The 26,565-nt window shown below is 38.1% G+C and overlaps 1 protein-coding gene across 3 annotated transcripts in view; it reads right to left on the bottom strand.

The window, feature by feature from the left end:
* Positions 1–26,565, bottom strand: part of igsf21a (immunoglobin superfamily, member 21a) — a 181,937-nt gene that overhangs the window by 1,510 nt on the left and 153,862 nt on the right. For 2 of the 3 annotated variants that reach the window (XM_084929175.1, XM_084929174.1), the window contains 4 exons: positions 16,808–17,288; positions 10,560–10,660; positions 8,541–8,733; positions 5,841–5,879 (listed from right to left, as the gene is read on the bottom strand). In XM_084929175.1, the coding sequence (XP_084785301.1) occupies positions 5,841–5,879; positions 8,541–8,733; positions 10,560–10,660; positions 16,808–17,288 (814 nt within the window). The remainder of the gene's footprint in view (positions 1–5,840; positions 5,880–8,540; positions 8,734–10,559; positions 10,661–16,807; positions 17,289–26,565) is intronic. The other variant, XM_084929176.1, reaches the window with a different exon arrangement.

Raw genomic sequence — 26,565 nt, 5'->3', positions numbered from 1 at the left:
AGGGCATTGAACTGTTCTATGTTTTCACTCAACTGAAAACAATTAAATAAACAAGACCATATTGTGATGGGATCATAACAGCTGCCAGTGAGTTTTCCCACCAGGCCTATTGTGGAAAATATTTTTATGTTTATAAACCAGATAAAGACACCTATGAGACTTACAAATACATTAGGAATGCAAAAGACTGTGTTATCAGAGCTTAAAGCAGCTCAAGGCCTACTCCAGGTGCCCTTTACCCAGTACTCACGGGCAGAGATGGGCAGTAACGCGTTACTTGTAACGCGTTACTGTAATCCGATTACTTTTTTCAAGTAACGAGTAAAGTAAGGGATTACTATTGCAAAAACGGTAATTAGATTACCGTTACTTTCCCGTAGGAACGCTGCGTTACTAAAACTGTGATTTTTTGCGAGAATGTCTCATGACAGTGACGTAAGCAAGTGCGACGTTTGTGACAACAGCTGTGTGCAGATCAACAATGGATCGACTGCGGGAGAGAGTATGAGCGTGCAGCGTTTAAAGCGTGGAAGTACTGACCTTACTTTAAGTTTGATTCCATAAAAAGTGACAAAAACATTAGTGTCCGCTGTGCGTGGGAAGAAAACTTCTTTTTACAGCGAAAAAAAACCCCCTAAACTTCCAAGCAAGCATCGAGTGCGCTACGACGTAATGGGAAATTCACAGAGAAACTCGGGGATTCTTCCACTGACTGCTGCGGCACACCTGCACCAGGGTAAACCTCCGCCTACCCTATTCCTGCTTTACAGGTGAAAATAGAGCAAAAGGACCGCTAGTCTTTGACTTTATTTATTTTCTGCTGTGTTTTACTTGCATCTATTTGAAAGACTGAGTGTAAACACACACAAAAAAATATATTTTATGTGCTGGAATGTGCAGAAAATAGGTTTAAATAGGTTTAAAACAAATTTCTTTCAGTCAGAGAATGTTGCATATAATAAAATTTTTGCTTGATGCATAAAGTTAAAAGATTAAAACTAATAAAACAAGTTTTAAAAAGGGACTTTTCCATTTGATTACATTTTGTATGATGGATTGTAGAAAAAGTAGAATTGGGCTGAAAGATCTATGCTTTATCACCTATTCAGGTTGTAAATCGTGTTTTTAAAAAGTAACTAAGTAACTAAGTAATGAATTACTTTTGAAAATAAGTAATCAGTAAAGTAACGGGATTACTTTTTTGGGGAAGTAATCAGTAATTAGTTACTGATTACTTTTTTCAAGTAACTTGACCAACACTGCTCACGGGTGACATGACACCAATCTTCACAACCGATCCCAACTATACACCTGTAAAATTTTGGGACTGTATCTTGCACGGCTGTCCACATACCCATCTGAAAGTACTTCAAACCACTTATTTGACAGTTCCACCTATAGTAGGCATCCCCAGGACCACATTTTGCCATGACACACAGACAGTTAGACAGACTTACAAGGTGAAAACAATAGTGGCCATGCTGCTGTAGCTTATAAAATTGTTTATGGCACACACATAAACTATTTTAACCTGATTGTTGCTTATAGACTGAGACTTTGCTTCATCAGAAAAACATTTCTTCTCTAAATGTCTCAACTCAGGGGGCTTGAAATCACTTGAGGTACAGCTGCAATCAAAATTATTTAGCCCTGCTGAGCTGTTAAGGGTTTATCTATTAAACCTTCCAAAGATGTTTATAAATTTTTATAAATCACATTTGAGTCGAGAGATGTAATCAAAATAACATGTTTAAAATGTTTAACATCTTATGTAGGTGGATGACATTTTTGAAATACATCCATTCATTAATTTCCGTAACTGTGTGTTTAATGCAGAGTGAAATATAGAAATGTAGATGAGAATGATTAAATTATTTTATAAAACTGTTGTTTTTAAATAACTTACTATTAAACTTACCACATGTCAGGATATAATTAAACTAGTAGGAATTGAAACTCTATAACAGCACCTGAATTTGCTTCAGCTGTGATAAAGATATACCAAAATCTTGTCTCAGCACGTGCTCCAGCTGTGTAATCAACTTGGCAACCTGAAAGTTACTGTTTTAAAGGGTAACAGTTATTTCACCAAAGTGTATTAGTTAAAGACATGAAAGGCCCAGACAAGAAGACATCACCAACAAGACAAGCACGCATGGATGTGGTTGCCTTTAGCTGTTGCAGAAAAGGGAAAAATCGACTGTGACTGACATTACGGATTTGGTGAAATACCAGGCAATTTAGCCCAGGCACATGCCTGGTGGTCATCTCAGTCCCCGGATATGAATCATCTTGAAAATCACTAGTTTGGGATTTAACAAAAGCACAGGAAGAATGGACTAGCAGTCAAAAAAGAGAGGTACCGGAAGCCTGTGAGAAACTACACAGAAACACTTATTGGAGATCTAAAGTCGAGGGATCCTATTAAAAGCTGCCTGCTATTGGATCTTTAAAGAGAAATTTCAATTTATATTTAGCACTATTAGCAAAGTCAACATTATGTTTCAAGATTCATAGAAATATAGATTAATGTATTAGTCCTTCTTTAACTGTTGAAAACTTTATTTGACACATGTATTCATTATATTTTGACACATTACTCCAACTTCTTGCTGCTTAAGAGGGTTAAATGATTTCCTATTGCAGCTGAGTAATAGTAAATCCCTGTTTTCCTCTGCTTTTGAAGTGCAAAATAATATGATACAGCAATGACATAAAATCCAAAAATCCCTGTTTGATCTCGCTAACAGTTAAGCTGAATATAAACATTGTTTTTTATTTCTCATTCTTGAAAAATTAAATGCCTGGTTATAGTGAACAATACTTCTATTTACAGTGTTTGCGCTTTTCATTTAACAGCATTGTACTATATTACAGAAGAGAAGTCATGAAAGAAACTTGCTTTGTGCAGCTAATGCTTTCTGAACCTCCCTTGTGGCTGCTGAGGGAGGAAAGTTGTGAACGACCGTGGGTGTGTCTTTGCTGATATAACCGGCAATTTGTCCCAGTAGTGCCAAGACTGTGGCTACAATCACTCTCACTATGAGAGGATGACCACACTGTGTGCGGTAAGATTGAGGTTCAAAATTTAATCTGGTTAGGCCTGTTAGATAACACAGCCAAGCGAATCTGAAGGATCCACCCGCTCCACCCACTGACAAATGTTAATTAGTAAGAGTTAAATCAAAAAGAGTTTCACAAATTAATCAGGATTCCATGATAAATCACTTCTGAAGGTTAATTTCAGGAGAACTCTAGAGTGACATTTTACATACATTAAATTCCACTCTATTTATGCAAGTCACATAACATCAGACAATAACAACTGGATCTTTTCAATAAATACCGCATCTCATTTGGTAATGAGCTCACCCAACCATAAGATCATCATCTGAGGTTCTATTCCAGTCTACAGTCATGGATGCAAGTCACCCAGCCATCTGTTTACCTTCAGTTTTTGGCTCAGACCTCAATGCATTTCTGCCAACCTGATTTTTTTTTTAGACAACTGGGACTGATTTCTGTGGCAACATGTTTTTTAAAAAAAGAAGGATGACTTTACCTCAGATGTACTGGCTCTAAAATGTCAGCTGGAATCATAATGCTTTCTTTTCACACGAATACTTTGACTCCAGAGAAGGTTTAAGTTAAGTTAGCTGGCTTTACAAATCGGCACGACATTTCTGACAGTGGCTTTGACGCATCCGTTTGTATGCCCACCAGTCTGGATCCTTTCTGATCTGACTTGTGTTCTAATAAAGGTTTTTGGAAAATGTATATTATGTGATTACTACACACGGCTCTTGCAATATTGCTATTTTTGACTCAGTGAATGCAAAGTCCGTCAGCTATGACTTGTATTGAATCTTGCCTTATGGTTAAACAGCTGTGTCTCAGCAAAGTGGATGCATTTTGCACCATAGGGCGACAATTCCAAACTTGTGATGCTTCTACCACCCTTGACTGACTGGTAGAGTTTTATGTGACAGGAAACATGTCACATTTTTATTAAAAATTCACTCATCTATTAAATTCCGTTCATTGCAACATCATGTAGCTTGACAATTTGTTTCAGACACTAGTATTCTTGTCTATGACAGACTTGACTGACTGGCAGATGTGGCGCTTCCTACTTGCACCAGATGAGGAGTCCAGCATTCAGGCATTAAGCTGCGGCACGTGTGTAGTGACCTCTTGGGGCTATGTTGTACCAATTTGACTTGCATGCAAGGCAAGTCTGCGCGTCCATGCTGACCTGATTCTGTCCTTGCTGTGACACACCTGTTCCTGTGCTTACCATAGCATTTGCATTCCCAGATTTGCATCCTTAAGATAGGAAGGGAACAGGAGAGGAAGACGGGGGGGAACAAATGGCAAAATGAAGAGTAAAAAAAATAAAAGGATAGTGGGAGAAAGGTTTATAGGAAACAAGAAAAAAATAGTAAAGTGCTGCTGGACTACAAGGCTGTTCAAATTTTGCCTGACTTTAAGCTTAAAGACAGCTCTGCATGCCATCTGCTTGGGAAGCTGTTCCCACTGTTTATTGGGACAAACATAGGCAGTGCACACATGCACTGAGGATTATACTTCAGGCAAATATATCATTCAGATGTGTTTTCCAGTTAAGCAAAATCAAATCCTTGCAAAAAAAATAAATAAATAAATATATATATATATATATATATATGTAAGGCATAATATAGGTTCTTCATTCCTTTTGCATCTAAAAGTAAGAGAAGTTACAATTTACAACAGCTAATAAATACACTCCTGTGTGAACTAATCCACAAATAGTGTCATGCTGTACTTCATCACTTTTGATGGGGGGAAATTAGGAAATTACACTAGAAAGAGTCTCCATATGTTTAACTGAGTTATCCCTATTTCTGTATCTAAACCCTGATTTCTGTCTCTATATGATTATGTTCTTATTTGAGTCTTGGTGAGTCATGATTCAGAAACCCACCAGTCAAGAATCCAGAGTCTGGCTTTTAACCAGCTCTGAATGTTTTCTTATACTACAGCATAATCTGCACTCCACATGAGGCCGACGTGATGGAAAATCTGCATCAAAAACAGAGATTGTGAGCTAGGCTCAAGAGAAAAAAAACAGGAAAAATAAATATGATGGAGGAGGGAAAATAGAATAAGCAGAGAGAGGGAAATAAGGTGGTGACAAAAGGAAAAGAGCTACCAAAAATGGATGAAGCACTAAGAGAAACTGGCACTGGGAGATAGAAAGTGAGTACAAAAGCCAGGGAGATAGAACTGAAAAACAAACAGAAAAAAATTAGAGCTGAAAGAGAGAGGGAGGGGCAAGAAAACAGGAAAGATGGAAAGGTTGTTGTCACAGCCCTGCGGCTTCTCCTGACAATCCCTCATCTTTACATATGATAATCTCAGAAGCCGCAAATGAGGCACCAATGCATATATGAAACACCGATAATCTCACACTTAGCCATAAGTGACAGGCACGGTTAGTCAGTGGAAGGGTTTGTTGCTTGCTGGTACTGAACATCAGCAAAGATTAATCCTGAATGAATCACTCTCATGCAGTGTATCTGGGGCAAAGTATTCAGGGCAGAATCAAAAAACATCCACCTGTCAATACGCTGAATGTCGAAACCGCAGTCAGCTAAAGAATTTGGTACTTTGATCAGTGCTACGTTTCTGCACACATTTTCTCACTGAACCGACTGCAGTGTCACAGTTTGTTCTCATATTACATACAGCATGTCTGAAAATGTGATGATCAAACAATACAGCCAGAATTATGAGATGCATTATTATGAAAAACACACACACTGAATGCTTGTCAGCTCTGTGGTTGAAATACTTACTGTTCAGATTCTGTGTGTTTTTCATCATGCTTGGATTTTCTGTTGAAAGGACAAAAAAAGAAAGATCAGGGAAACAATCAACCATTGATGTAGACACAGTTTATGTATAGAACTGAATTATATGCAAACAAAGAAGGAAAACAACTTAAAAAAAAGAGAGAAAAACACAGCAATATCTGACAAAAGCTGTAGCTTTTAGTGACACTGAACTATGAAGTTCCTGTAGCACATGCTAAATGGAAGGTCCCCAGTCGGAAAGGCTGGGGCTGCAAATGGACCTGGGAACACACAGCACTGCAAAACAACAACCTAGACAAATTTTTAGCAGCACTGAGATCCGTGAACTAAAGCTGTGGCAAGGCAGTCTTAGAAAGACGTTTGGAGAAACCTACTGCACCTTTAATAAGCAGCATTGGTGTCTACCCTGCACAATCCTCTCTGACCATGTCGTTTCAAAGACCTCATAGGGATGAAGTAATTGCAAAAAAGGGAGCAGTGGGTTTTCAGAGCATTGACAACAACCTTTAATTCCACTTTGTGAGCTATTTTTGGATGTTAGATGTTGTATATGAGCAGGTGGAAGCCACATATAAAGCACAGTGTGAAACTTTACTTGTTTCATTGCAACCATATTAAGATAGCAGCTCCTCTGAGATGCCCAGAGAAATTAGTGTCTGCACTCTCGATATGCACGCTTGTGTTTGCCTGCCCAGCACATTTGCATAGGCATACATATTTGCGTGTCTCTGCCTGTGTGTGAAGTACAGTTGTCTGCCTGTGTGTTTGTCCCTACCGGGTTTCTCATTTCTGCTGACTCACTTCAAAGTAATCTGACTGGATATTATCACTGAGGGTGGCTAGAAATGTACATCATCAAGACGTGAACGCTGCTTGTCATTGGCGGAGCGTCTCTATAGCAAGCTATCATTATACTCTATTATTCTTGATGATGTATACTGAACATTTAGTGAAGTGAGCAGAGCCCCCAAGTACTTCTATCTCTTCATCCCCCCTACCCCGGCAGGTGTCTCATCTCAAGGCCATGGGGGATGGTGCCAAGGTCACTTAATCACCATTTACTTCCCCTTAGAGTGAGTGAAGGCAATCTACAAGGAGAAGGCAGACAGATGGGCCATACTAGGCACATAGCCCATGACACCTGAGGATGCATCAGGGTGTTAAATAGACATTAGTGCACTTCCTAGCAAAACGCTTCTCAAGGTAACGCCCGCCTAAAGTGGCACTTTTCCCTTAAAGTGGCTTCTTATTAGACCTGCCCAGTAATTTGTACATTTGTGACACACTTAAACCTTGTTCAAAGGAGTGTTTCAGGTGCAGAGATAGAAAGAAATGAGGATAACATGTTCTTTGTTTCAGAGTTGCTCAAGTACAAAAATGGTGTCAAGCTGATTTATGTTAGTAGGGGCACTGCAGGACTGAAACCCATGCATGTGCATACTTCACATTTCTGAACTTCCCCAAAAAATCTCCCAGTTTTTCTTGCTTAACTTGACATCTGTATAGTACAAGTGTCAAAAATTCTCTTTACACAAGGACTGCGTAAGAGGAGTGGCTGTATCTATCTATAGTTATCGCACTTCCAAATACAGGTCTCTGTTACATGAATGCTTCACAGTAGCTCCACTCAAAGATGACCCAGCATCTTTTTGCATCTGGTATGCATGCAGGCTTGGCAGCGTTGCTGCTACAGAGAAATTATAGACAGTCATCAAGAAAGATGTGCTTAGTTTTTACAGGTAGCATTGAACATACATTTAAAAAGGTATTATTTTAGCTGACTTAAAGATAAATAATGTCTGCCTACTTCTGGCTGTAACTCTGCTGTAGCCTTTTTAGCCATGAGGTCATTCAAATAAACCAATTTAATTTCTGGATATCATTTACAATATGACTTTTCAGGGAAAAGTGAGTCGGGGGTATGTTTCAACACGGGACCGACAGATTAAATTGTCAATGCACTCGTGCAAAGTGACATTTAGCTGTAACAGAAGTCATTTCACTGGAACTCTCAGAAAGGCAGATCCCAGTTCTTCCATGAGTGTCCAGTGCAAACAGAGCCAGAGGAGCAGGGCACACAGACATAACAGAACCTGTAAGCATTCCAGCTCCCACATCAACACCAGCAAATGAAGTACTTCTAGTTTTTGATGAACATTTTACTTTGGCTTTGCCATTGAACAAAGTGCTTTTCTAACACTGCCAACAACAAAGTCTTTTGATTTTAGCATGAGCCTTTGATACCATAGTTGTGTTTTGGTGTTTAAGTGAGAACAGCTGAGGACATGCCATTAATGGAATAGTCACTAAATCCCTTGCTAGAGAATAGTTATTCTCAAAAGTGCTGCCCTTAAAAGAATGCATTGTGGAAGCAATTACAATCTCTTATTAATCACACACTCAACAGCATTAATGATTTATACCTAAAATCGGTCACATAAATCTCTTAAGTATTCTTCAAAGATATTATAGATACATTAAAGCGAATTTTGTAGAATTACGCAATTTTCTTTGACATTTAAATGTGTAAAATGTGTGCCTATGAAATTGTGACAAACATTATTTCATATTTATTGTCCCCTAAATAATTCATCAAAATTAAATATGATTTCAGTTTAACTGCTAGTGTAGCAGCTGCTTCAGAATGGGACCAGAGTATGTTGCAGAGTTCAGCGTACATACCGAAGACTATGAGGCGAGTGTGCGTATCTGTGGAACCCAGAGGATTCTGGGCTGTGCAACGATACATGGAGCCGTTAAGCTCAGCTGGCACTCTCTCCAAAATCAGCTCCCTCCCCTCTCGCTGAGTGCTCCCATCCAGCAGGCGGCCCCCCACCCTCGTCCAGGTGAAGAGTGGCTCAGGGAAAACCTCGTTCTATCAACACCCAAATGGAATGGAAAGAAAAATAGGAACGAAAAGAAAAAAAATGCAGATGAATGGTGTTGAAAGGGCAGAACAGAGAAAGTCTGTGAGTGTCAGCCAAGAGATTAACAGCAAAGTATACATGAATAATACAAGCTCCAATTTCCCCCTAATGCAAAGGCAAGTTAACAACATGCATTAATAATCATGCTTCACTTTACAACAGTTTTACACAGATAGGCGTTTGTATCACTCTAACTATGCATCCTCAAAGGAAAATTACATGACAAAAAAAAGACACATTTGAAAGATTTCTAAAGAACACGCTCCAGTCTCCAGAGGACAGAGCCCTGGTCTTAGGGATGTCTTGAAATGTCACCACCATAACCTCACATTTTGAGAAAAACATACCACATGAAGTTAGTGTAGAACTGAAGTCCTGTATGTGCTATCACTAACTGTGCTGAAAAAGTAACCGTCAGTGTGGCTGTTTCTGCTCAAGAGTACTTTTTCCTACAGAGGTCCATGAACTCAAGAGCTAGCTTATTTGGCAAATTCACAAATGTAGAGTGAAGCAAAACAAACAACATTTTCAGCTACTGCAGTTTGCCCTTCTTCCACAGTTTTTCAAGCACAGTGTATACTCTACTATAGATGTGAGCAAGTCTACTGTGTTTTAAGACAGTACAGTCTTAAACTTAAACTTGTTGCACTTGTTTTTAAGACAATGATGTAATGAATACTGCTGCATAATAATACGAATATACTGTAATTAAAAACATATTCAAGACTGACAAACAAACAACACATCAATGAGAAGGAACAGAAAAAAAATCCTCTGTAAAAGAAGCATCAATAACAAATTCCGCAGAGGAACATCTTATTTCATCACAAAGGCAGGCAGCAAAATTATTAGTCTTGGCACAGAATCGGATCTATTGTGAAACCCCAAAGCCTAGGGCCCGGGGAAGGATAAGGGAAATTTTCTTTCTGATCAATCTGTACGCACTGATGCCTATGCTGCCGAAGGGCCCAACTGGCTGCGTGCCACAGTCAAGCCTGTTTATAATAACCAAACTTAACCCTGTTAAAAAAAAAATCTTTAAAATAATCTTAAGGTCACTGGGCAGACATGCATGTATAAATCTTTGACGTCAATAACTCAGTGTACTAAACTGATAACAACAACAATGCAGAATTTTAACTTCGTTCCATAAAATTTCATAAATTTCATTTCATTAAATTAAATTTGAAATCTGAAGTATGATTCCTATAGACTACAAAGTAACAAAGGGCACCTGCGCTGTGCTCCATTACGCTGTTTTATATCAGGATTAGCCATATTCGCTTCACCTGACCGACTCTCAATGTGTCATTTCTGTCAAAGATATCAGGACCACCCAGAGACCATTCACACAAAAGACACCTGCTCCTATTTTGGAAAAGAAATCAGGAAGTCTGAAAGCAGCATCACAGCTGATAGCATAGTTTCCAACCTAACATAAGCATGTACTTTTGAATTTATTCATTTTAATTCTTTAGTTTTAGTTTTACATTTGAGGATTTATTGAAAACAAACATTCTGAAAAGCTGCAATGTTTGGCATTTTGGGTGGACTAACTTTACTAACTTTAAGCAAAATGTTGAAATGTAAATACATTTTTTTCAAAATAAATATTGCACATGCTTGAATAAATAGGTTAAAGAAAATATGCCTGTGCCCAGCAAAGTGGTCACTAAAGAGGAAAACTAAACAGGCTTCACTGCACATGTGCACCAATCTCCTCCTATTGCAGACTTAATTAGTCTTTCATTTTCTTAAAACCCCATGCACTTACCCCTGGCGATCCTACCTGGAATCCTTGCACAGTGATGCGCACTGTGTCCCCTACCTTTGCCCTGCTGGGGGACATCAAAAGTTTAGGACCCTTTGGAGCAGCTGAAAAGAAAAAAAGACAGAGAGACAAAGGTCATTGTACTAAATATGGGGAGCAAATCCTGCTGGATACCTGTTTGGTCGCAGAGGGAGGGATACAAATACAATTTCCTGTCTATTAAGGTCACAGGCCGAGAGGCGAGGGACCTTCAGGTTCTTTCATCCAAAGAACTGTGCTGGATTTATTCCCCTTTGGAGAGAAAAGGAACTAAATTGGGTAGATACTCATTACTAGAGGAGAATGGGAGTGCAACGGGTGGAGTGTGGAGGCAGTGAGATAAGGGACACTCGCAGAGCTAATTCCCGTGTCTTGGTGCGGACAGCAGCCCCCAGATGGCTTTCATTTAGACCATCTAAAACAATGGGGCGCAAGTAGGAGAGGGAGTAGCCAGATTCTAATATCATGGAATTGTGAGGGGCCAGCGATTGTCCTGCGCATGTAGTGTTGAGATAAAATGAATGATTTGCATAATGCTATTAAAAAAATGAAGGTAAGTCATTTCATTGCAGCTAAACTGCACAGCACGCTGCATTAGGACAATATAAGCAGGTTCTGCACGATTTGTGATGATTAACAGCTCCCCTAAAGATAACTGCTCCAGATGCTGCACAGTTCCATATGTTAAACAAATGGACTGAGCATCACATGCAATGAGACTCAGGCTAAGGGTATCCTATCGCCTGTACAATGCAACCCAGGAGTTCTTCTGTTTAATTTGGTTCCAACTCTTAATATAAATCACACAGGGTGTTTGCTTTCATTGATGAACTAAAGCATAAATAAATAAACAGACAAATGACCTATACTGTTCGGCAATTAATCTGGAAACAAACTGTCCACTGCTACTAATGAATCACAGACTTTTCTTAGGCAGTCAATGACTACCAGCCTGTATCAGACTAATGGATTCAGAAATTACACTGTGGATTGTGCGTGTGACACTGTCCACAGTATAACATCCTCTCCTAGGGAATGTTATATAAAGCAGAAACAAAAGCAATTTAATTCCATGAAAATTTGCAAAAGAAGTGACTGAAAAGCGATATTATTAATATCATCATAGTCATCATCATTATTTTTATTGTTGTTATTAGCAAAACTTGTTATTCTCTACAAGCTGATGTATCTGTTCAGACCCCAAGCAGTGTAAACGGGTGCAAATTCCAAAAAGAAATTTTGGCAACAGCAACCTTAAAAAAGAAAAATCAAAATCAGGCAAAATAATCACATCTTAGCCCTGGCATCCAAACCGGAGACATCATGTGAGCAATTTGACATGAGTGTTCCATCTCACGCTGAAGACGGATGGCATTTAACAGGCTAGTTTTGGCATGGTAGTGTGAAGCACTATATTTCCACCTCCTACACACTAACAGAAGGGTATTTTTAAATACTGGTGTCATGGCGTCACATAGAGCTCGCCAGGCATATGGCTGGGAAGATGATGGCCGATTTCTGGGATTTGCTCCAGCAGTGACAGTTGGCGTCCTACGTCACCATCTTTGATTATGGCAGCATGCAGCGTGATGGACATGTTACAGCTTCTTTGAGGTGAGGGCATCACAGGAGAAATGAGCCACGGTCCCATGAGACCTAATGTCACTTAAGGCCCAACTTCTTAAAGAAAGAACTGTTATGACTTTAAGAGAGGTCAGAGAATAAACATGCCCCCCCAGAAAAACAACTGCACACCATGCAACAGGTGTGCTTTAATATCAAGAGAAGGAATCAACAGGTCTGCCCAGCTGTACACCAGACTTAAACCATTGAAGGGAACCTACCGTATTAGCCGGGTGACTGGTTCGGTTTAGAAAGAGAAGGTGAAGAGGCTTGCAGCTGAATTTAGAGGCCTGACTGACTGCCAGATTGTACCATCATGATGAATCAGGCCCCATGCTATGTGTTTCTTAGATTTACCTTACACACTAGGTGGCTAAAAACACTAAGACAGACCAATGACCATGGAATTATGTTGCAGTTGAACAAAGTCACAACATAGCGACATACTGCAACACATTACATGCACACACATAATCCTCATAAATATTCAGACATGCAAACGCACACACAGATCACAGATGTGTTCCTGAAACGGAGCACCTGATGATCAGGACCTGGCACAGCAAAGACTGGACTGTTTAAATTCCTGGAGTCCTTCTCACTGCTGTAGGGTGTGGTGACATTTCCATCTCTTGTCTAATTATATTCAAATAAATCCAAGCCAAAAACTTATTTTAATTTTTAGGATACACTGTTCATGAATGAACTGACGTTCATGAATAAAATGGTCATGATCTCATAAAGGTGAGTCACTTTTTTAGACTTGTGAAGACCAGCACCAGATTCATTTTCATTTGTATGGTGAGCACAGAGCCAATCATGAATATTCATGAAGTGTGATACAACATTGGTCGATTGTCAGACTGTCGTTCTGTCTCCTGTGGCGATATTAAATCTCTGAAAGATTTATTACTTATGAGCACTGAAAAGATCTCCCTTTCATTTCCTGACCAAACACACCTGAGAGAACCAAGAGGGTGTGTGTATGAGTGCAATTATCCAGTTACAACTGCATAATAAATGAACTGGGTATGTAAGCGATGAGAATCCTAAGGTGAGCTGTTTTACACAGTCACATTGAATTAGAGTTACTGATATACTCTAGAAACGTAGTGCCATTTAGTCTGGCAATAATATTCAACACAATTTGGTACGTGAATCACAACCATATTACCTTTTTTTCCTAAATACTATTCCATTCCAAGATGGATCAAGCTCTGAGCAGGTCAGTGAATGCTTTGAATTTCAAGTACGCTCTAATTACAATCAACAAACGCACATTTTCTGTTCTCATTTTTTTCTACTGATGCTTCTTCCATCTCTTTAAAAGAACAAAGGTAGTGCTAAATTAATGACTTCAAACACAGCACAGAAAGGCTTGTCAAAATATTAACACTTTTGACATTTAGCAAGAGTTTCACAGGGCCCATTTTTCACCCAGGTTGTGTCATCTGTATTATCAACATGCGAAAAAGGCAAAGAGCTGTTAGAATCCTTACAGCAATACTTTGTCTTGCGAAGACAGCTCATGCCATTATACCTTCAACTGATGCCGCCTGCCTCCCTCTAGCAAGTGATGTACTATATTTCTATTCACTTGGGAGATGAGGGTGACAGTTATTACATTTTAAAAGGCGATTTTGTGGTATGAGAAATTCCCATTTGAAAAAGTGACAATGGCAGTCGCAACAATTGGTTTTTAAATAAGGGCCAAAGGGCTTTGTTAGACAGTAGATCCTCTTCAGGGATATGGCTGGTAATATTTCATATTTTTCTCAATATCAATGATTTCCATTAAAAGTTTAAAACCATCAACAAATTGATATAAGTAAAGTGCCAACGACAGGTGAAACCTCTATTATTTCGTTAGAACTCTATTGCTATCCAAAAAAAAACCCAATAAAAAAACAACAAAAACAAATGTCAAAGAACCTCAATAGTGTGCTAACAGATAAAATAGCTCTATAATAACTTAAAATGAGCAAATCACAACTACAATACATACGGTGCAGCGAGGAATACTCACCAACAAAAATTCAGGAAAAATTAGTCCACAACTAATTAATAATCCACCATATACCATACACCATATACATGATTTTTGCCTAAAATGAACACTTCCCTTGTCAATCTGGACAGAAAACAGATCCAAAAGCTTCAACAGAAAGGAGTGTCCCATCTCCTCTAATTGATGCCCTGCAGATTCAACCTATTTACCCACATACACATATGGAATCTGGCATAAGGTTTTTTTGGCATACAAGTTGTGAGGAAATAAAACTAAACCTAAAATCTCCACTACATTTTTGTCAAACTTTTTTTCCTCAGGAATAATGTGTTGCCTAACCATTACAGGAGTCAGAGGAGTGTGAGAGAAAGTGACTCTGAAAGTATCAATTTGCTGTATATAGCTTGAAATTCGTTATTATGGTTTTTATTATATATGACAAGTGTCTTTACAGATATCCCTTAATAGCACACTTGAATAGTTCGAAGAAGTACATTATTACTTTCTTCATAGGATGTTGTCAGGTTTAAATTCAAGAAGATAAAGCCTTTATTCCATAAAACATTATCTTATGCTACTTGTATGTGGGTCTTTAAACTCATGATACCAGCTATAAAAGTTGCTGTAAATTCTCCCTTTAACAAACAAACAACACATGCCATTTACACGTGTCAGACCTGTCATTTAGTTCATAAATACAATGTAGATATTATAAATGAATACATTTTGAACAATTTTAATTTAAAAATTGTTCTATAGGTACCATATATGTCCTCAGTCAATGCTGCCTGATCCCCCAATACTAGACCTTTCAGTTGTACTGACTAACAAGATATCAGATTTTTTCAGAACTGCATACAGTCCCATTGCACTCAGTCCCAGATATTTAAGAAAATTATATTTTTAATCAGTCAATCAGTGTCATTTATTCAGATCTCTTTGCTCTGTATCCATACCAATTTGCAGCCAACAATCTATGCTTGTTCACAGTGAGACTTCCAACACCTTAATGAAGAGGAAAAAGCAACAAACATTTAATAGTATAACTTTAGCAATTTTCTGTTTCCTTCAGACTTGTCCTTGAACAGGTGAGTTACAATTCTAAGTTATCGATTTTACGAAACCATTTTGTTCAAAACTATATTTGATTCTGGCCCGTAGAAGTTTTATTCTCACAGTAACAATTCTGATAATCTTTTTCTTTCTTCTACTAAAGAAAGAAAAATGGAGCCTGGATTTAATCATAATAATCATCATCAACAACCTCACACTCTTGTCTCTGGGTGAGTCACTGCTTTTGGAAGGTTTGGTCTAGCACTTAAAAGAAAAAAGATAAACCCATTAAGCAATAAATTAATAAATTAGTTTTTATTTATTTATTTATTTACGTAATATTGAGGCAGGGTATTTGTAAAGCTAAAAAAAATATTGACACGAAAACATCATCTCCTTCATGCATTGTATTTTCCACTTTTAAGTTAGTAATTAATTTGTAAATGCATTCTCTAAGTACTTAACGTAATAACATTTCCTATAGATGAACAATGTAACCATTGCTGCTCACCAGCACTGAAAATGGGGACTTTTAATTAAATGAAAGGCGAGGATGTGACACTGCAATGGTAAGCCAGCCACAGCCTCCTCATTCAGAGCCTCTTTTGCTTTCAAACACTGCTAACTTTTCATGGAAGATATTGTCTCTGTTTATCATGTTACGACTGCTGGCTTCTATCCAGGAGTGTGATGCCAACGTACTGCCTTTGAAGTGTTAATTGGATATGCTGGAAGCCATCTTTGTTTTTGGAATAAAAACCCCCCCCAAAAACAAAATTTTTAAAGTCAGAGTATGTGTGTCTCTCTCTTCGATCAGATGCTATTAAAACTTAATGCTAAGTTTTCCCATAAAGTGTGACTCCTGTTCTCTGAAATCAGTATTTGTGTAGCTATTCCATCTCCTTTGATCGTTTGCAGATGAACAAACAATAATAATCCTAATGCCACTGCGTTTTTCTCCTTCTGATGAAATGGCAAAATTAAGACACTATGTCTCTGACACACTAAAGCATATTACTGAAGAGCTTAAAGGAGGTTTTCACTGAGGTTCGAAGAAGTGGAGCATCTCTGTGAGTGCCTTTCCTATAATAAAACGTTGGTCAGTGTGTCTAAATTCTCATCTGACTTCTCTAATTCAGGCTGACTTTTTCAATAACGCTCCTGAGTTAACTCAATCTAGCAACAGACAGCTCGATGAATTGCTCTGTCATTCACTGTGAGTTTTGCATTCAGTGTTAAACTTGCAATCTGCTCAGCTGTAACACAATTAAGCAGCATCAAATGAAAATCAGTGTTGTTCTGAGTACATTTGCAACGAAGACATAAGGAGGCCCAGTCGGTCTCCAAGTGCGGCAACGGGATAGGAGGAGACAGCAGAAGATTAAAAGAAAAAAGAAATGAGAAACGAGTGTATGTCTTGCGGTTTTTTGGGTGGCTGGGAAGTGGAAAAGCGGACAGATGAGCAAAAGGTCTGTGTGGAAATGAGTACAGCATGCAAAAGCAATGAGTTGGACAGCATCCTACTCACCTAGAGTGACCTCTGTCTGCATAGGCATGGACAGTGCTGGATGCTTCACTTCGCAGCTGAACAGGGCATCATTATCTAACTGGGGGTTGAGGGTCCAAGTAAGTCGGGCCTGCACCACCACAGAGCCATCACTCTGGGGGATGTGAGTGTGGCTAAAGTAGTAGAGTGGGTCTGTGCTGTGCACCCAGCGGGGGAACTCCCGGCTCACTACTGTCTCTGGAATGACCTCTGTTGCAGGGCTGGGTTCGTAGGCCTGTTGTCCATGAGTGTGGACACGTTGGGGGCTCTCTGTGTACAAGCGGGGCGATCGTCCTTCGGGATCCAAGAGGGAGAGGGACCGCTGTAACTTAGTGTCATCAAGGTCCCTGCTGATCAGTGGCCTGGCTCCTCTCACCCCTGCTGAGCTGCTCCCCTGGTCGTTGGCGGACGGTAGAGTGTAGGAGATCACCTCTATCAGCTCACCATCTCGTTTAAAGTATACCTTTAGGGAGAGAGGCGTTGAAAGAGAAAAACAGATGGAGAGGAGAGCAAAAAAGAAAAAAAAATGACATATTTAACTAGATACTTTATCTTTACCAGAAGAGTACCCACAATGCATGACTTCAATTTTGCCCTAATAGAATATGCGGTCATTAGGAGGTATCACAACAAGCTGCGTGGTAAACACAATATTGACATATTAATTTCAACACTGATTCTCATTTTAGTTCTATTTTGGTGCCAACAGCTACTGAGGGCAATATCTGTCTTTTCACCTGCTTAATGCAGCTGAATGGTTACAGCCTATTGCTTACGCTGTCTGTTGGCTGTTGGCTGGGACAGCAGCATACAGTGGGATTAATAGATCGGCAGGAAAGATTAAGAACAGAGAGCCCACACAGTAAATTTTGTTTTGCCACAGAGCCATTACACTCAGTATAGAATGTGAAAATATTCAGTTTTTGTTCTCTGTGTTTTATCATCATAACAGCACCACCCACATTCTTATTTCTTTCCTTTCTTAATTGTTAAACATATAGAATAATGCCATTTTAATTTGAGAATTGTCTCATTTCCTATATCATTCTGCAGTAGCTAGTGCTGCAGTCAGGGATTTCCCTGAATATTACAAGTGTTTCCTTAGCATTTCATGCATCACATAATTTCTCCAGCTGCCTTATCTCTCAATAGAGAATTCATACTCCCATTTCTGCACATAACCTCCAGATATTAGCATTGAAACAAGGTTGTGTAGTTACTGCCTGTGGTATTTTTTGTGCTGTTAATGAACAGAAATTTTAATCCGCAGCTCTTTGGGGAACCTTTGGTCATTTGAATTTAGTTTTTTCAAAGTATTATTTGTAGTTCTACAGTTCATTGCTTAGTATGTAAATTTTTTTGTGCAGAGACGATATATGCTGTCTCTTTGCGCTAATTTACCAGCCTATATTTGCAATAGGGAACTTTACATTTTATGACTCTTCCAGCAAAAAGAACGATTTACATTTAAAGTGACAGCACAGCACTGGATGTTTTCCATCCCCAACAACAAGAACAACATCATCAACATCGGGGTAAAGGCCAGTTCTAAATTACCAGTATATTCCAATGTGAAACTACCACAGATGTTTCCAGGTAATCATCACACTTCTTGAAGTTTGCTTTAATAGGTTATTAATATGTAATTAAAAAGAAATAGTGTTGCAATTTGCAGTCCTGGGTCATGTTATTACCACACATTAGTCTTATAGGCATATTTTATTTCCACCTAATTACCACCAGTTTCTGACTTGTTATTATTACCTGTTGTTATTAAATAAACTTTAATGTAATACTACTCAGCACCACTGTTGATACAAGACAATTACTTGGATTTTTGGCAACAATTTGTTACTTCCATCTTATTACCTTCTTGTTTCCTTTTTAATATGACATTATTATCAAACTGTAACAGAAAGTGCTCCCTAACACTATAGTAATTAGTACAAAAGTAAAGCATTTCAAATGTCATATTGAAATATTTACACTTAGTGGACAGCTTTACCCTTTTGAGTCACATTCACTGTTACATCAATGTTAATTGTAATATGAATATTATTGACAAGGCTGCCTCTGTGGGCCCTGCTGCTACTGGACACACAATATCATTATGAGCTGTGTTGTGCTGCAGGGGATTTTTGTGGTATTTATAGCTTACTCATAAAACTTTCTAATGCACAGCAGATGTTGCTCAAACCTGCACAACACCTACAGTACAGAGCTACAACAAATTTTTCTCTCCAAAGTTTGCTTACTTTCGGTTGTTGTAGTGATTGGCACTTTTTCCTCCACCAAATTTTTCTACCAGTCTACCTCATGTGACAGCTTAAAATTCAATAGCACAATGGGAAGTGAAAACATCAACCTTATCCACAATGACCCTATTGCATCTGCTGCTAATTCCTACAGCTACTCAACAACTTGCGTAGAGAAGAAGCTTTTGTCAATGTGTACTGCAGCACCTCATTAATTATCACAGCAGGTGGAGGGAGAGCAGTGCGGATTAGAAAGATCTATGCACCTGTTCTCGAGCTTTTGTTGGACAAAATGGTGTGGGTACACAATAACACCTGTGTTGGCTATAGATTGGTATAATAGGGAATTAATTCAGTAAGCCTAGATAACTGATTTGTTTCCGTAAACATTAACAGACAAGTTCATTTATAGGCATAAAAGAAATATTGATTAAATGTCTGAATGACTTAACAGGGTGCACTGAGCCCTGTGTTACGTCAGCTCTCAACATGTTGGAAATAATACATTATTGAGGTGTTACTTCCAGCAAAATATCAAGCATAAGTTTGCTGATTCACAGTAATCTCACTGTGACTAAAGATTTTTTTGTCACCTGTCTGGTTTAGTTAAAAGAAAAGGAATAAATGGATGTTTTATCAAAGACATGAATAAAATGAATGACACAAATGTAGCTGCAGGGAGAAACTAAAGTTCTATTTCTGTTTCATTATTCTGCAGTTCTGCTCCTTTCCTCTCCCATTAACAGATCATATGTACAGTGGGACATGGATATGGAAACACTTTAGACAGCGATATAAATAGACAAATTCGATAAGAAAGTCTTCGAAGAGGAGTTGAGTGACACAAGTCTTTTTATATTATTTGTTGTGCTGTCTAAATGATTACAGACTAGTCATATTTATTGTGACAATATTTTTCTCAGTGTTAAACAGTATTACCATCATCAATTTTGAGACATTTTCCACTTGACACTACTTCTGCATTACTTGTGCCTGATTTGCTGAGCCATACTTTGTGGATATTAAATGCAAATTAGTAGAATGCGTAAGCTTTAAAAACATTCTGTCTTATACCAATATATGTGAGACGTTATTGAATATTTCAAGCTCAGAATGCTAACTTGTAAGACATCATATGCTGAACAAATCTGATTTAGGATTAAAATAATCTGTAAGAGTGGAATAAAGTTTTCCAAAGCCAATATTTGACATCTTGTAAACTGTTCTCTGAAATCAATCTCATGGCATTTCTGAATGTACTGAACGCAAGGAGAAACAGACATAGGACACGGTTACTTGCATGATTTGTGCTGCAACAAAATAAGCTAGCAGGACCCTGTGTCCTTGTAAATATTAATTTGAACCAACTAATTCATCCTAAAATCTATGCACAATTAAGGAGACATCTGCCATCGCTGCTGTCTTGGTCTGTTTTTCTTTAAGCTACCTACTAATTTTCTAAAAATCCCATTTCCCACATTTCCTTGTTTGACAGGCAGAGATAATGGAAAGCACATCACTTCTTTCATTCTGTACAAATGAGAGAGCAAACACTGATTAATTTTCTACATGTGATTAGAAAGCAGCCAAAATAACACTGAGGATGTCTCTCATTGTGATGCATGCCTCCAAAAGATGATAACGCTTCACAAAGTGACATGGGCACTTTTGGCGGATACAACTTTAGAAGAATCACCTTTTTGGATATTATGCGTTCTGATGAATGCACTTGTTTTTCTTATTGATCAGTAGACTATCACAAAACAGGCAATTTCTGGTCTTTTATGATGGGTTGATTTCCAAACATGTTGTGGGAAAAGATAAAAAGTACATCTGTAGTATCACGTAGGAGATTAGGTGCATTATATAGTCCATGACAGTGGCTTATGCCATACATTTTGCATTTTGCTGCCCTAGGACCTGGACTGGAATGTTCACTCTCATGTAAAAGAGGATTTTTGAGGGCCTTTGGCATTGTGGCTCTATTATTCTCTTACAGTGCTATTGCACGGAATAAAGTGATTATCAATCATGGCTCTGTTATAAATCCCAAAATACTTCATAGTTCAATATATGCAAACAATGAAACCAGACACAAACCACTTACTTCATTCTAAAATGAATTAACCCAGAAAAAAAGAGATATGCAATTCTAAGCCCATATACAATGCCAAGACAGTAATGAGTGGCATAAGAAGGGTTTTGCATTCCCTTGTGAATAGACTATGATGAGAGCACCTGCACTCTGTTCACTGCCAAAATGCCCCCACCTCACCAACATCATGAATTCAAAACCTTTTCAAAAATGTAACAATAATGCATTGGTGCATATACACCTTCATGTTGCTGCAATTAATCATGGCAGTGTCAAAAGGACAAGCCAGTAATTTTCATAGTGACAGAATGATTCAACGGGAGAGCAGAAGCAAGAGAAACAGGGAGAGAAAGAGCACAGAGGCAACGAGAGAGATCCTGGCCATGGCTTAATCAGCTTTCCTTCTTATTAACTGTCATTATCTTTCTTCTTTTCAATCAGTGCTTGCTTGTGCTCTGAGGATGTTCTAATAGTGGCACTGGGAAGCTATTATTGATATGCCACCAGCTTGCCTCAGCGCTTCAGATGCAGACAGATCTTGAAACATAATGGGTGACACTTTTAACTCATGCGTCCATTATATTCAGCCCTCTCAAAGCTGCAGTAGGGAATTTGGTGTGTTGGGTGTCTCCAGAAAGTGGTGAGAAGAAACAGGTTTTTAAAAAGGATGAACTTCCAGACACTGGAGATACTTCAAGGAGTAAAATGTGTGCAATATATGAAAATATGGTGGACCTAGTTTATAAATGTAAAGTACAGAACATACACTACACATTGTAGCGCACTTGCCTAGCATTGCTGATAGGTCTGATAGGGTTATATATATATTCTAATACAGCCATGCAAGTAAACTGCTTCTATCACCTAAACACTTAAACTAGCATAGTCTACTTTTTACAGAAAAGAAAAAACAAGTTTAACATTACTGGTTGACCACATTTGCATATTTTCTCAGTTCTAATTTGACAATTAAAGAACCAATAAAAGGGAACATAGTCAGCCAGATGAAGGAACAGTAGGAGCCTTATGAAACTGCCTAGTATAACAAGACTTGCAACAGTATATTGGATGAAGTTCAGCACTTTCAAATTTCTATGCTAAGCCAGAATCATGTATCAGACATTATGCTGGATGCTGAAAGGATGTAAAAGGATGTTGCATAGCAACAGGGACTTTTTCTTTTCTTTAAGAGAGCCAAACAATTTATCAAAGCAAATACAAAGCCATGCCTGTTTAGGACAAAAGACATTTTGTATTGAATGGTCTACAATAGCTCATGAGGTTCTTCTACACAGCGATAAGAAGTCCACGCTGAGCTGACATATGGTGCTTGTACCTGTGGTTGGCGCTGAACGGCGGAAAGGCATAATTACATGTGTGCATACTCTGTATTGTAGGGTAAAACAGAGATATGGTAATGTAATGAATTGGGATTCAAAGAATACTGAACAGAAATATGTCAGAGAAACTTTTAACATCAAGGAAGGAGGTTTTCCTGCCACAGAGAGAGCTAATCATCTGCTTTATAAAAGCCGAACCAGGAAACATGTAAGCCAATCATGTTCATTCACTGCAAGCACACAGTTGAGGTTTTCAGCTGTGTGGTGTTAGACATATCTTTAGTTATGGTAGCAAATATATAGGCGCACTTACTGTTTTTGGAAGTTTAGGTTTAGAAGGAAATGTAATGCATTAGTGAATCTTTCACTATATGCTGATTTTTCCTCTTACCTGCTATTCTACTCTCTTTCCTTTTGATGTTGGTTCATTATTTTTTAATCAGTTGTTTATTTTCTCCCATTCAAAAATGCAACTACCAAAATAAAATGAAACAATTTGAAAATATGATGGCTAAAATAAGCTAGTAAACTCTACTGTTTGCTATTGAAGTCTACAGTAGCTGCTTTGCAGCATAATTAGCAGCTCTCATTTTTGTCTTCACTCTGATAGTAACTCTAAGTATTGCTTAGACATAAGAGGAACTGTATGTGATTATTGGCAGCATAAAAAAAGTTTTGATACCTGAGAACATAAAAATTGGAGTGAATTCACATTAAAATAACCTTAGCATTAAAATTAGGTTATGCATTTATGATTACAGTGTATCAGCGGCAATGAATGTAAAAATAATGTGAAAATGTGAAATGCTTTTCGCTCATGCTGATGCACTTACAGAGAATCATAACCTATGTTTGCAGTTCTGCTCAGCTTTATGGAGCTGAGATCATTGTTTTAGTTCTCTGCCCCTCAACTTCATTGCTAAGGTTCACTCACAGCAGTTTCACTGTGTTGGCCTCTGCTGCTAAAGGAAGCTGTTTCAAGTCTAAAAACTCCCTGTACATTCATTGTGTATGAATGCCAGTGGAACACTTAGCTCTATAACTACTGCAAGCTAAAAAGCAAATGTGGAACGACAGCTGTTAAAATTTGGTATTTTTAGCATCTTTGTACTTTCAGTGTTCACCAAGGATATTATGTTAACTCAGTTTTGACAAAGACTGGGTTGAAGACACAAAATACAAGTGTATGTTGTAGCCTGAAAAGCCAGTCAATACAACATTTGTTTTATTTCAAGTCTATGTGAATATATCTTATTCGGCCCATTCTCCAAGACTAAAGTATTAATAACATTTTTTCCCTTCAAAGACTAAGTGGAAAACATTGTTACAGACCACCATACTTTAGAGTACAAAATGCCAATGAATGATCATATTTACTAGCTGTTACTAATTGCTGGCTCAATCAATTCAGTTGGTTTCTTTGTAAGTTGTGAGTCCCTATTGAGACCAGGCTTGCTATGATATGACATTGAAAATAGAGCTGACAACAGCTCATTTTGCAACAAGCCCCGGGCAGCAGCACCGACAAAGACTAAATGAGTTTCATCAAAAAGCAAATGGAGCTGTTTGAAGTTGCAGCCACATAACTGGGCCAAAGCAGGAACACTCAAGCAAATACTTACAAACCTAATAATGAGGTTTTATTATGCAGCATGACCGTAGACAATAGCATAAATAGAACAAATGGACACTGTTTAAATGTCATATTTCTCCTTATGTGTATGCAACATATGAGTTAAAAAACAACGCCGCAACAAAATGCTATTTCTCCAGTGTAAATTTCCTTTATCAAACCTTATAGCTACGAGCTATAAGTATAGTTTTATTTCAAAACAAGTACTTCTTACTAAGTTTTGTCATGTCATTTGGTACATTTTAAGTGTCAAATATTAAAATAGTACACGACAGAACTAAGCATGTGCTACAGCCTTAGCTATCAAATGACATTGAATAAACAAAATATAGTTCTTCTTTTTTTGTTTTTACCCATTAAAAGCACCACAGTTAAGACTTAGAATTGGATTAAATATAAATTTCAAAGGGCTCAGTGAGACTAGAGTGTGAAAGTCTATTCTTGAAACCTGTCAGAGAACATTGGCAAGGTTTTTGGTTTATTATACGAGTACACAGCAAGTTTGACAGGTCATGATCAGTTCTCCTCTGAGGCAATGTTTCCGTCCAAATTGAAAGTGTTTTCCTTCTCATGTTCCTTGAATCAGCAGACGTGGCCTTATATCTTACATCACTCTAGTCCAAACACAATATTCGCATATATGGTGCAGAGCTAATTCGCAATACTGAAACCACTGTCTGTACAATATATTTGGTATATTTATTCCTATGCTTTTCTATTTGGAGCAAACAAATCTCATTTTAAATGAATTAACCTTCTTTGGATGGTTTGATATTCTGAGTGTGGAAGCTTTTGGACCCTGTGCCTTCTGTGCTGTTAAGCTTTAATTTAAAGACACTTACCTGGCTTGCTATGGGGCTTACTGCTAATAAATAATTGAAATACTTTTTGTAACTTAGTCAAGTCACTTTTATGATATTTAAATGTGCATGATTTATTGAAACTTATTTTATATTAACAAAACATTTACATCCTTTGCTCATTTATGATCATATCAACAACTCTGCAACCTGCTACTCAAGGGTTGCACAGCTCAAAGACTTTTAGAGGTAATGCATTTTTCTGGTTATTCTGACACCTCATGAATGCCTTATATTCCATGCCATGAGAGCGCTAGGAACATAAAAGGCCCTTCACTCTAAAGTACTCACATCCAGGTGTTTTCACTTAGATTGGCTAATTAAACCCCTTCTCTGGACTGTGAGTTTGTACAAACTGTGCCGGACTAAAATAAAATCCCCCGTTTCGCACATTTGTGGAACAAGTTTAATCTTTGTGTTTTTAAGGGAAAGAAAAACAACCTGTATGATGTTTGGTGACTTTAACAAACTGCCAGCAAACTGTAGCTCTACTCAGCTTCAAACAGAATGAGTAAGAACACCTGTGTGGGTGTGCAGGACTAATAAAATCTAATACAATTTTTTTCAGGGTTTGTTGTGGCAAAGGTCCTCAGTGGTAAAATAGAATTGCTTAAAAAAAGGTGCTTTGAAAACAAAATTATGTCATCTTTTGGATGCCATTGGATTCAGGTTTCCCCATATGATTAATGTAGGAGCTCCATTAAAGGTATTAATGCTTTATGATATGTTAGTGTGGAAGGTATAGTGGTCATCAATGGTCAGTTGGAAAGGTTTCTGTGTTTACGGTCTTTCATGTCTAAATCAAGTTCAACCAAATAGCTTGTTACTTTTATGTAAACCTATGATTTTGTCCATTAATGTTATTTTTTGTAGACATGCCAGCAATCATTCTTTCTAAACGTCAAAATATTAATTAGGAACAATGCTGCTTGCTTTTCCCCCAATTTTTTTGTTCCAGTCTAAGATAAGGTGCACTGTTTCATGCACATATCTGTTATTGCAGCGTAGTATACTAAGTAGCAGATTTCTTCTAATACATTGGATCGACAATTGCAATATAAACGAGGGAACTTACATGAAGTGTTTTCGGCTGGGCCTTGTGTACCTGGAGTCAAGTGTTTTTGTCAATGCACAAAACCCTATATTTATAGATATAAGTTGTAATGGCAGCTATTACCTTCATGAGTTTTTATTATATGGCGTGCTGCAGGGAGGAGCCTGTTCTAACATTTGAATCCGAGCTTTATTTCGAGCCCCTGATGACTCTTTCTTGCTTCACATTTGTAAACCCTCGCAATACTCTTTCACATGATTCTTCATTAGGTGGTAGACGAGGTTTGTTGTGTCGGTGTCTGTGGTGGGGACCAGTTTGCACAGTACATTTTCTGCTCTGTGTCAGACTTTTCATTAACTAATAAATTCCATACTACAGAGGTAGCCCCTACTTTAGAAATGAGCTCCTCAATTTGTTCTGGCTGGTCCTTCTGTATTGGTGTGATGACTACTGCAAAACGTCATCTAAAGCAATGAAAAAATATTGTAGTAAACAGTGTGTTT

This window comes from Perissodus microlepis, chromosome 5 (genome assembly GCF_051167445.1).
Source record: "Perissodus microlepis isolate ML-2025 ecotype Zambia chromosome 5, ASM5116744v1, whole genome shotgun sequence".
NCBI lineage: Eukaryota > Metazoa > Chordata > Actinopteri > Cichliformes > Cichlidae > Perissodus > Perissodus microlepis.
The sequence above is the reverse complement of the archived record's forward strand: the minus strand, read 5'-3'. Positions and strand labels throughout refer to the sequence as shown.